This window comes from Jaculus jaculus, chromosome 1, assembly GCF_020740685.1.
Source record: "Jaculus jaculus isolate mJacJac1 chromosome 1, mJacJac1.mat.Y.cur, whole genome shotgun sequence".
NCBI lineage: Eukaryota > Metazoa > Chordata > Mammalia > Rodentia > Dipodidae > Jaculus > Jaculus jaculus.
Genome location: NC_059102.1, coordinates 19,227,590 through 19,239,305, shown reverse-complemented (window position 1 = coordinate 19,239,305; position 11,716 = coordinate 19,227,590). Strand labels below are relative to the sequence as shown.

At 41.7% G+C, this 11,716-nt stretch overlaps 1 protein-coding gene across 1 annotated transcript in view; it reads left to right on the top strand.

The window, feature by feature from the left end:
* Positions 1–11,716, top strand: part of Trub1 (TruB pseudouridine synthase family member 1) — a 53,209-nt gene that overhangs the window by 1,561 nt on the left and 39,932 nt on the right. Inside the window, exon 2 of the mRNA XM_004659314.2 lies at positions 1,259–1,357. Within this exon, the coding sequence (XP_004659371.1) occupies positions 1,259–1,357 (99 nt within the window). The remainder of the gene's footprint in view (positions 1–1,258; positions 1,358–11,716) is intronic.

Genomic DNA, 11,716 nt, shown 5'->3' with positions numbered 1-11,716 from the left:
GATGGCTCAACGGTTAAGGCTCTTGCCTGCAAAGACAACACAAGTTGAGTGCCCTAGTGCCCACTGAAAGCTGGGTGCACAGAGTGGTCCTTGCACCTGGAATTTGTGTGCTTGTTCTCTCGTTCTGTCTCTCCCTCCCTCCCATCTCCCTCTTTCTCTCTCTCCCCCCACCCCCGTCTCCTTGCAAAGAAAAAAAAAATGTTTTTTAAAGAACGCTTCAGAAGGTAAAAAGCAATTTAGCTGTTAACTACTTCCTATTTAACCTTTTATTGAGATTAGCTTCTGTAATAAATTGAGAGTTTGAATTAGGGCAACAACAGTAGTTTGGGAACTCAGTATACAGAGTACAGTACCTGTATGAAATATGCTCCCCAAGTGAGGGAGCTGAAAGTGCCAGGGAAAAGCACCAGGAAACAGAAGAGATTTAGAAGTGGGAAACTGAGGAGTTTTAAAGCTAGCTCTGTGTATCAAATTTAACTTTTCATCATTCTGTAATAGCCCACTGTTAGGAAATTACTAGATTTTGGTGGGTTGGCTAAGATATTTACCCACTACAATTTTTTTTTCTTGGAAAGCAAATTTTAGAAAACTAATTATTTATTTATTTATTTATTTATTTATTTATTTGAGAGCGACAGACACAGAGAGAAAGACAGAGGGAGAGAGAGAGAATGAGTGCGCCAGGGCTTCCAGCCTCTGCAAACGAACTCCAGATGCGTGCGCCCCCTTGTGCATCTGGCTAATGTGGGACCTGGGGAACCGAGCCTCGAACCGGGGTCCTTAGGCTTCATAGGCAAGCGCTTAACCACTAAGCCATCTCTCCAGCCCAGAAAACTAATTTTTTAAAAAATATTTTTTATTTTTATTTATTTATTTGAGGGGGGGGAGGGAGAGGAGAATGGGCTCTTCAGGGCCTCCAGCCACTGCAAACGAACTCCAGAAGTATGCTCACCCTTGTGCATCTGGCTTACGTGGGTCTTGGGGAATCAAATCTGGGTCCTCAGGCTTCATAGTCAAGCACCTTAGCCACTGAGCCGTCCCTCCAGCCCCGAAAATTAATTTTGAAATAGTGTTACTTTGTAATTACAAATCGGGAGTGTCTGTACTTTTAAAATCTCTTTGCTACTTAAGTGGTCACTTGTCTTAATATTTACATTTGCATAAAAGGTTTTGTTTTGAATAGGCTGTCTTGCCTTTCCCCCACATTCTAATTTTCTTGTATTGGTAATTACTCTTCTTGTTCCAATTACTCTCCTAGAAGCTGGAATGCCTTCTTTGGAATGGAGCAAGAGGAAAAAGCAGACTTTGAAAATTGGACATGGAGGAACTCTGGACAGTGCAGCCAGAGGTGTTTTAGGTAAGAGACATGAAAGATGTTAACAGAACTGTGCAGTAATGTCAGAAAGCCTGATTGTTGAATGCAGATTCAATTGATTAAAGCCATGCTGCTTCTAATGTGTTTTGGAACATTTCAGTTCTGTTGGGTTTATAGTACTATTTTTTATATGTGTGTTTGTATGTGGGTGACTGCATGTCATGGTACATGTGTTGAAGTCAGAAGACAACTTTGGATCGGGCCTCTGCCTGTCTACTTCACTTGAGGCAGGGTTTCTCGTTGTAGATTCTTGCTCTCCTGTTTGCTGGGCTCACTTGAGCTTCTAGGATATTCTTCTGGTCCCATCTCCATCTCCCATCTTGCCATCAGCATGCTGGCAGTACAAAAACCCACTGTAGCTTCTGGCTTTTTACATGAAGAGGAATTGAACTCAGGTACTCTAACTTGAGCTGTTTTATCCACTAAGCTGTCTCTCCATCCCCTGGAGTGCTACTTCTAAGAAGCCCTTAGATGGTGCATACTTCTAGAAGCAGCCACTCTTGTGTGTGCATGGAACTTTGAGAAAAGTTTGTGTCTGTGCCCGAAACAGTTAACACAGCAGGTATAAAATTTTAGTCGTTAAGGGCTGGGGAGATGGCCTAGCAGGTAAGAACACTTGCTGCTCCAGCGTGGTGGCTTGAGACCACCTGAGTTCAAATCCCCAGCACCAGAGTAAAAGCTAGGCATGTTTGTGTGGGCCTGTAACCTCAGTCCTGCCATGAGTAGAGACGAGAGAATTGTTGGGGCTCACTGAAGAAACAGTGGACATGGCAGTGGTGAGCTGAGTAAGAAACTGCCTCAAGGAAACAGGTGGATGGTGAAAAAGACACTTGATGTTTTCCCTGGACTCTGCATGTGTATGCACATGCACTGCACAGTATAATATTGTTTCTACATGCTTGCATAAACAAATGTCCCCCAAATTGTCATCTTTAGAAAGGCCTTTTTGCAAGGCTTGTCCTTGGCTGGCATGTTCAATTGGAAGGACAAGAGAGGGAGGGAAAAGACAGAATATTGCATGTTTTACAAAGAGAACCTAAATGTAACTGCATGTACATGTACGTCTATCCATATGTGTGTATACACACCCACATAGCATGAAAACAGAAGGAGGACTTGGGGGAGGAAGGAGATTAATGAAAGAAGAAGAGAAGGTGGGGAGGTAATATGATGGAGAATGGAATTTCAAAGGGGAAAGTGTGGGGGGAGGGAGGGAATTACCATGGGATATTTTTTTATAATCATGGAAAATGCTAATAAAAATTTAAAAAAAAAGAAGAGAAGGGACAGGAGAGGGTACTTAGGTAGCACTATTACCTTATGACTATGAGGAAGGTGCAATGGCATTGTATGAAAATATTACAACAGCTCAGTTTTTGTGTGCTGACTTAAAAACTGATTAATATATAAGAGAGTAGAAAGTAAGAAGTCCAGTTTTTAAAATAAAAGATCTTTATAAAGCACTCTGTAAAGTGTAAGATCATTTAATAAAGCTTTGAGAATTATGACAGATACTGTTTTATTTATACAAACCCCAGCTCCTTTAAAACCCTGAAAACCTCAACAAGATCCCTTATATGCTCAGAATAATACAGACTGTATTAGTATTTCCTGCATGCCAGTGAGGACAGCTCTGGAAATTAATATACTCTGTCTATGCATAACTGAGAAGGTTCTCTTTTCTTGCATCTATGGGCTGTGCCTTGGCAAACAGGAAAGCGAAAGGTAGGAAAATGGGCTTCAATTCAAGGTTCAACTCTTAACTAGCTGGTGGAGCTTACCTAGAGTACAAAGCTGATAATAGCAAAGCCATTTATGGAACCAATGCAGAGTGCTGAGGTGAAGGTAATTCTGGTTCAAGGCTGAAGGAACAAAGGCAGAATTATGTAAAATATGCCGTATTTTGTCTTTTCCCTTCCTTTCTGCACCCTCTTGCTTTATGTCCCTTCCTCTGCCCTCATAGTCCACCTTCCACTTCTTTTTTTTTTTTTCCCAATATATTTTATTTATTTATTTGAGAGAGAGAGAGGGAGGGAGAGAATGGGCACGCCAGGGTATCCAGCCACTGCAAAAAAACTCCAGATGCATGCACCTCCTTGTGCATCTGGCTTATGTGGGTCCTGGAGAGTTGAACCAGGATCCTTTGGCTTTGCAGGCAAACACCTTAACCGCTAAGCCATCTCTCCATACCTCCCCCCCCTTTTTTTAAATTGACAACTTCCAAAATTATTGACAATAAACCATGGGAATTCTCTCACTTTCCTCTTCACAACTCCACTCTTCATCATATTCCCTCCCCCTTTCAATCAATCTCTCTTTTATTTTGATGTCATGTTTCCCTCCTATTAAGATGGTCTTATGTAGGTAGTGTCAGGCACTGCAAGGTCATGGATATCCAGGCCATTTTGTGTCTGGAAGAGTGCATTGTAAGGAGTCCTACCCTTCCTTTGGGTCTTACATTCTTTCTGCCACCTCTTCCACAATGAACATGTTTCAGTGCTGAGCACTCCTCTGTCACTTCTTCTCAGCACTGTGGTGCCTTCTGAGTCATCCCCAGGTCACTGCCATCTGAAAAGAGAAGGTTCTTCAACTAAAAGTGAGAGTAGCATTAACAAATGGGTATGAACATTAAGAGAAGTGTTTACCAGACAGTTTGGTGAGCATAATATATACATTTAAACAGATACCAGCAGAGTGGTTGGTTTCTTCCATAACAGACATGCCACTATTGCACCCATTGGTGGTTCATTCGGCCTGAATGGCCAAATTTAAGGCTTGCAGTGTCCACTGTTAATCTCCACTGGTGACTTCTCTCTCTCCCATGGAGCTGCATGCAACGTAGCTTTTTCCAGCTTTCTATCATCTGGTCTACACAGAGGAGGTTTTCAGCTCAACACAGCAGGATTTCTCATTGACTTTGCAGCCCAAGTATGTGGAGACTTCAGGAATAGGGTCTTAACATCTGTTCCTGGTGGAAATCAGTGTGGAGTTTCCTGAGGCTAAAAATAGATTTACCCTATGTGGTGGTTTGATTCAGGTGTCCCCCATAAACTTAGGTGTTGTGAATGCTAGCTCCCCAGCTGATGGATATTTGGGAGTTAATGCCTCCTGGAGGGAGTGTATTGTTGGGGGCGGGCTTATGGGCTTTATAGCCAGTTTCCCCCATGCCAATGTTTGGCACACCCTCCTGTTGCTGTGGTCCACCTTAATGTTGGCCAGGGGGTGATGTCCACCCTCTGCTCATGCCATCATTTTCCCCTGCCATCGTGGAGCTTCCCCTCGAGCCTGTAAGCCAAAATAAATCTCTTTTTCCCAAAAGCTGCTCTTGGTTGGGTGATTTCTAACAGCAATGCGAACCGGACTGCAACACCCTATGACTCAGAAAGCCAAGTGCCTTCTACTTTTATGTTAAACACACACACACACACACACACACACACCTATTTATACTTAATTTAATTTAATTTTTTTATTTTATTTATTTATTTATTTTCTTTTTTTTAAAGATTTTTTTAAATTTTTATTTATTTTATATGAGAGTGACAGACACAGAGAGAAGGACAGATAGAGGGAGAGAGAGAGAATGGGTGCGCCAGGGCTTCCAGCCTCTGCAAACGAACTCCAGACGCGTGCACCCCATTATGCATCTGGCTAACGTGGGACCTGGGGAACCGAGCCTCGGACCGGGGTCCTTAGGCTTCACATGCAAGCGTTTAACCGCTAAGCCATCTCTCCAGCCCTTAATTATTTTCTTGTTGAAGCAGGAACTCGCTTTATTGTTGTAAGCAGTTGCCTATATAATGTTGGGGATGAAGGCAGGGATTTTAGGACAGTGGGGGGGGGAGAGGTAAGGGCCAATAGTAAACTGTGACTATTGTATATTAAATTTTAGATTCCACATAAGAGAGAAAACCGGGCTGGGGAGATGGCTCAGTGGTCGAGGTACTTGCCTGCAAAGCCTAATGAGTGACCTGGGTTCAATTCCCCAGTGTCCATGTAAATTAAGGTGCATAAAGTAGCCCTGCACACACATTTATATCTTCTCACCATGTCTCTTTCTGCTTGCAAATAAAGAAAATTTTAAAAAGCGAAAGCTTGGGATATTTGTTTTTCTGAGTCTGGCTTATTTTACCTAACATGATCTCCAGTTCTATTTTCCTGCAACTCACATGATTTCATTCATTTTTATAACTGAATAAAACATGGAGTATGTATGCTACATTAAAAAAAAAATCATTTTCGGGGAGGGAGGGAATTACCATGGGATATATTTTATAATCATGGACAATGTTAATAAAAATTAAAAAAAAAAAAGCAAAAGAGAAAAAAAAATCATTTTCTGTTGTTGGTCATCTAGGCTGGCTCCATCTCTTGGCTGTTGTGTGTAGGGAATCAGTAAACATGAATTTCCAGGTATCTCTGTGGTATGCTGACTAAGAGTCCTTTGGGAGCCAGGCATGTGACACACACCTTTAATCCCAGCAGAAGTAGGATTGCTGTGGGTTCGAGGCCACCTTGAGACTACATAGTGAATTCCAGGTTAGCCTGGGCTAAAGTGAAATCCTGCCCCCAAACAACAACAACAAAAAAAGACAGCAAACAAGAGTCCTTTGGGTACATACCCAGGAGTGGTGTAGCTGGGTCATACCTTTTTTTTTGGTTTTTCAAGGTAGGGTCTCATTCTGGCCCAGGCTGACCTGAATTTCATTATGTATTCTCAGGGTGGCTCCTTGAACTCACAGCGATCCTTCTACCTTTGCCTCCCGAGTGCTGGGTATACCTTGTTTTTTTTAAACATCTTGAACTACATTGAAAATCAGATGGCTATAGCTGCCTGGTTTTACATCTGGGTCTTCTATGTTTTTCCATTGATCTACTTGTCTTTTTTTTTGGCCTGTACCATGCTGTTTTTGCTATTATGGCTCTGTCATGTATCTTCAAGTATGGTGATACCGCCAACCTTATTTTTGTTGCTTAGAATTGTTTTGGCTTTTCAAGGTTTTTGTGCTTGCAAATGAATTTTACAATTATTATTTTTAATATTTTATTTATTTATTTGAGAGAGAAAGAGGCAGATAGAGAATGAGTTCTCCAGGGCCTTCATCCACTGTAAACAAGCTCCAGATGCATGCACCGCCTGTGCATCTTTTTTACATGGGTATTAGGGAATTGAACCTGGGTCCTTTGGCTTTGCAGGCAAGTGCTTTAACTGCTAAGCCATCCCTCAAGCCCTAAGATTATTTGTCCTACATCAGTGAAGAATGCTATTGGAACTGATGGGGATTACATTAAGTGTGTAGATTGTTTTTGGTAAGATTGACATTTTCTTTTCTTCTTCTTCTCCCCCCGCCCCCCAGGAAGGGTCTCGCTCTCTAGCCCTGGCTGGCTTTGAGCTCACAGCCATCCTCAGTCTCCCAAGTGCTGGATGTGCCACCATGCCCAGCTTAAGATTGACATTTTCATAATATTGATTCTTCCAATTCAAGAACAAAAGATGTCTTTCCATTTTCTAGTGTCCTTTTCAAATTCATTCTCTCTTTCTTTTTTTAAAGTTTTTCTCTAGCTTAGGCTGACCTGGGTTTCACTATGTAGTCTCAGGGTGGCCTTGAACTCATGGTGATCCTCCTGTCTGTGCTTCCTGAGTGCTAGGATTAAAGGTGTGTACCACCACACTGGCTCTTTTATTTTTTCCAATTTTTTTCTTGAGTGTTTGTTTATTTGAAAGAGAAAGAAGCAAAGAGAGGGAAGGAAGGAGGAAGAGAGGGAGGGAAAAAGTGAGGGAGAAAGAGAGAATGGGTTCACCAGGGCCTCTAGCCACTGCAAATGAACTCCAAGTAATGCATCACCTTGTGCATCTGTCTGGCTTTACATGGATATTGGGGAATCAAACTGGGGTCCTTAAGACTTTGCAGGCAAGTACCTTAACTGTTGAGCCATCTCTCCAGCCCCTCTTGACTAGTTTAAAGTTTTCATTGTAGGGATCCTTCACTTGCTTGGTTAGGTTTATTCCAAGGTACTTTATTATTTTGGAGGCAGTTATAAATGGAGTGTTTTCCTGATTTTGTCCTCAGCATGTTTGTTAATGTATAGAAAGGCTACTGATTTTGGATATTAATGTTGTATCCTGCTATGGTGCTCAAAGTGTTCATCAGCTCTACAGTTTGCTCGTAGAGCCTTTAGAAGGGTCCCTTACATATAGAATCATTTCATCTGTGAATAATAATTTGCCTCTTTATTTGTTGTCTAATTGCTTGTAGCCCATTTAGTATGTTAGCTATAGATTTGTCATAAATAGACTATTATGTTGTGGTATGTTCCTTCTATTCCCAGTTTTTTTGTTGTTGTTGTTTTGTTTTGATATTTGGTTTTTCAAGGTAGGGTCTTGCTCTAGTCCAGGCTGACCTGGAATTCACTATGTAGTCTCAGGGTGGCTTCATACCCACAGTGATGCTCCTACCTCTGCCTCCTATGTGCTGGGATTAAAGGTGTAGCCACCACGCCTGGCCTATTCCCAGTTTCTTTAGGACTTTTACCATGAAGGGATGTAGGATTTTGTCAAACGCCTTTTCTGTATCTATTGATATAGTCATGTGATCTTTGTCTTTGAGTCCATTTATATGGTGTATTACATTTATCAATTTGTGTACGTTTGAACCATCCCTGCAACTCTGGGATAAAGCCTACCTGTTTGGAGTGCATGATCTTTTTTAAAAAAATTTTATTTATTTATTTGAGAGAGGGAAAGAGGCAGGCAGAGAGATATATATATATAGAGAGAGAGAATGGCCACACTAGGGCCTCCAGCCACTGCAAATGAACTCCAGACATGTGCGCCCTGTGCATCTGGCTTACATGGGTCCTGGGGAATCAAACTGAGGTCCTTTGGCTTTGCAGGCAAATGCCTTAACAGCTAAGCCATTCCTCCAGCCCCCAATGATCTTTTTGATGTATTATTATTATTATTTGTTTTTAAAAATATTTTTAATGTTCGTATTTATTTATTTATTTGAAAGGGGAGAGAGAGAGAGAGAAAGTAAGAATGGGGCCTCTAGCCACTATAAATGAACTATAGATGCTTGCGCCACCTTGTGCATCTGGCTTTTGTGGGTCCTGGGGAATTGAACTGAGGACCTTTGGCTTTGCAGGCAAGTGCCTTAACCGCTAAGCCATCTCCAGCCCTATTATTTGTTTTTTTGAGTCAGGATCTCATTCTAGTCCAGGTTGACCTGGACTTCACTATGTAGTCTCAGCGTAGCCTTGAACTTTAGGCCATCCTCCAACCTCTGCTTCGTAAGTGCTGAGATGAAAGGTGTGCACCACCATGCCTGGCTGTGTTGTATTCTATTTGCCAGTATTTGTTGAGAATTTTGTTTTTAAACTTTTTTTTTGTTTGTTTTGTTTTTCAAGGTAGGGTTTCATTCTAGCCCAGGCTGACCTGGAATTCACTATGTAGTCTCAGGGTGGCCTTGATCTTCCTACCTCTGCCTTCCAAGTGCTGGGATTAAAGGCGTGCGCCACCACTCCCGGCTAAACATTTTTTATCTATTTATTTATTTGAAAGAGAGAGATTAAAAGAGAACGGATGTGCCAGGGCCTTCAGCCACTGCAGCAAACTCCCGACACATGCTCCCACCTTGTGCATCTGCCTTTTGTGGGTACTAGAGAATCAAACCCAGGACCTTAGGCCTAGCAGGCAAGTGCCTTTACTGCTAAGCCATTTCTCCAGCCCTCGCTGAGATCTTTTGTGTGTATGTTCATGCGAGAGATTGGTCTGTCATTTTTTTGTTTTTGTTTCTGTGCTGTCTTTATCTGGTTTGGGTGTCAGGGTAATACTGACTTCATAGAAGGCGTTTGGTGGTATTCCTTCCTGTCTTCTGAAAAAATTTGAGGGCTGGAGAGATGGCTTAACGGTTAAGCGCTTGCATGTGAAGCCCAAGGACCCCGGTTTGAGGCTTGGTTCCCCAGGTCCCACGTTAGCCAGATGCACAAGGGGGCGCACGCGTCTGGAGTTCGTTTGCAGAGGCTGGAAGCCCTGGCGCGCCCATTCTCTCTCTCTCCCTCTATCTGTCTTTCTCTCTGTGTCTGTCACTCATAAATAAATAAATAAATAAATAAATAAATAAATAAAATCTTTAAAGAAAATTGAGAAGCTTTGGTGGTAGTTCTTATGTGAAGGTCTGGTAGAATTCACGAGTGAATCCATCTGGGCCTGAACTTTTTTAGTTGGGAGATTTATTTATTTATTTATTTACAACTTCCATGATTGTAAACAATATCCTATGGTATAGTTGGGAGAGTTTTTTAACTGCTTTGATCTCAGTGCTTGTTATAGGTCTGTTTAAATGGTTTATCTTATCTTTCTTTAATGTTGGTAGTTCATAGATATCTACAAAATCATTTCTTTCATATTTTCAAACTTCATGGAATATATGTTTTTAGGGTATGTCCTTATGATTTTCTGAATTTGATTGGTATATGTTGTAACATTGCCTTTTTCATCTCCAATTTTATTAGTGTCTGTCTCTTTTGATTAGTATTGCTAAGGGTTCAATCAATCTCTTTTATCAATCTCATTTATCCTTGCAAAGAACCAACTGTTTGTTTCATTGATTCTTCATGTTGCTTTTTTGTTTTTTATAATATTACTTTCTGCCTTGATCTTTATTATTTCTCTATGATTTTGGTTTGCCTTCTTTTACCAAGGGCTTAGGATGAAGCATTGCTTACTTGTGACCTCTCTAATTTCTTAGTATAAGCAATTAAAGCTATACATTTTCCTCTTGGGACTGACCTGGAATTCACTATGTAGTTTCAGGGTGGCCTTGAACCCACAGCAATCCACCTATCTCTATCTCTTGAGTGCTGGGATTAAAGGCGTGTGCCACTGTGCCCGGCTCTTTTGTTAAGAGTTGCTTTGGGCCCTATTATATGGTCTGAGAGAGTGCTCCATGTATGGCTGAAAAGAATGTGTGCTCTGCAGCATTGGGACGGGACGCTGTGTACGCACTGTAGTCTCCTATGCGAGAATTGGTCTCTCAATGAAACCATAGGAAAGCAAAGGTCCATTTCCCCAAGAAGACATTTATTTAGAGGAGATACACATTAGGTTTATTTAAAGTGCTAAAATTCCTAGGACTTCCAAAACTTCACAAAGAGAATTATAATGGACAGTGGAATGCATGAATTTATATACTCAAGGTCAGTTCAAATCCAGGAGTCCCACATTTCCATGACAGGAAAACAGCTTTGCTAGGAAACAGATGAACTAAAATCCTAACAGACATTCCTACAGACAGTCTGTTACACTAAAGAAGAACCAAGCCAAGGGAGGTGGCACACATTAGTTTGAGGCCAGCCTGGGGCTACAAACCTAGTCCCAGATCAGCCTGGGCTATAGTAAGACTCTGCCTTGGGGGGGGAAGGGGAGTAGGAATGTATCTGTTAGGATTTTAGTTCATCTGTTTCCTAGCAAAGCTGTTTCCCTGTCATGGAAATGAGGGACTCCTGGATTTGAACTGACCTTGAGTATATAAATTCATGCATTCCTCTAAATGTAAAAACCTGGTTTTATGACTCCTACATTAAAATTGATTTTATTATCTTGCAGTGCTAGGAATGGACCTTGGGGGCCTTGGGCTTGCTGCATGGTTGTCATGTCCTCTACCACTGAGCTATACCCACCAACACTTATTTATTTATTTGTTTATTTTGTCAGGTTGTCAGGCTGGCCTTGAACTCCTTATGGATATAAGCTAGACTTTAATTCGTTATTCTCCTGCTTTTGTTTCCTGACTGCGGGGGTTAAAGGTGTATGCCACCCGCCAGTCTTACCTGCTATCTTTCTACTGTACTCTCTCTCTCTTTCTGGTTGGTTTGTCCATCTCGTGTACTAACTACAAGGGCTCTTAATGAGAAGATTCTTCATTTCTTTTTTTCAACAACTTCCATAATTATAGACAATGACCCACGGTAATTCCCTCCCTCGCCCCCACTTTCCCCTTTGAAACTCCACTCTCCATCATCTCCCCTCTCCCTCTCATCAGTCTCTCTTTTATTTTGATGACATGATCTTTTCCTCCTATTATGACGGTCTTGTGTAGATTGTATCAGGCACTGTGAGGTCATGGATATGCAGGCTATTTTGTCTCTGGAGGAGCACGTTGTAAGGAGTCCTACCCTTCCTTGACTCCTGCAGTCTTTCTGCCACCACAACCGCAATGGACCCTGAGCCTTGGAAGGTGTGATAGAGATATTTCACTGCTGAGCACTCCTCTGTCACTTCTTCTCAGCACCATGGTGTCTTCTGAGTCATCCCAAGGTCACTGCCATCTGAAAAGAGAA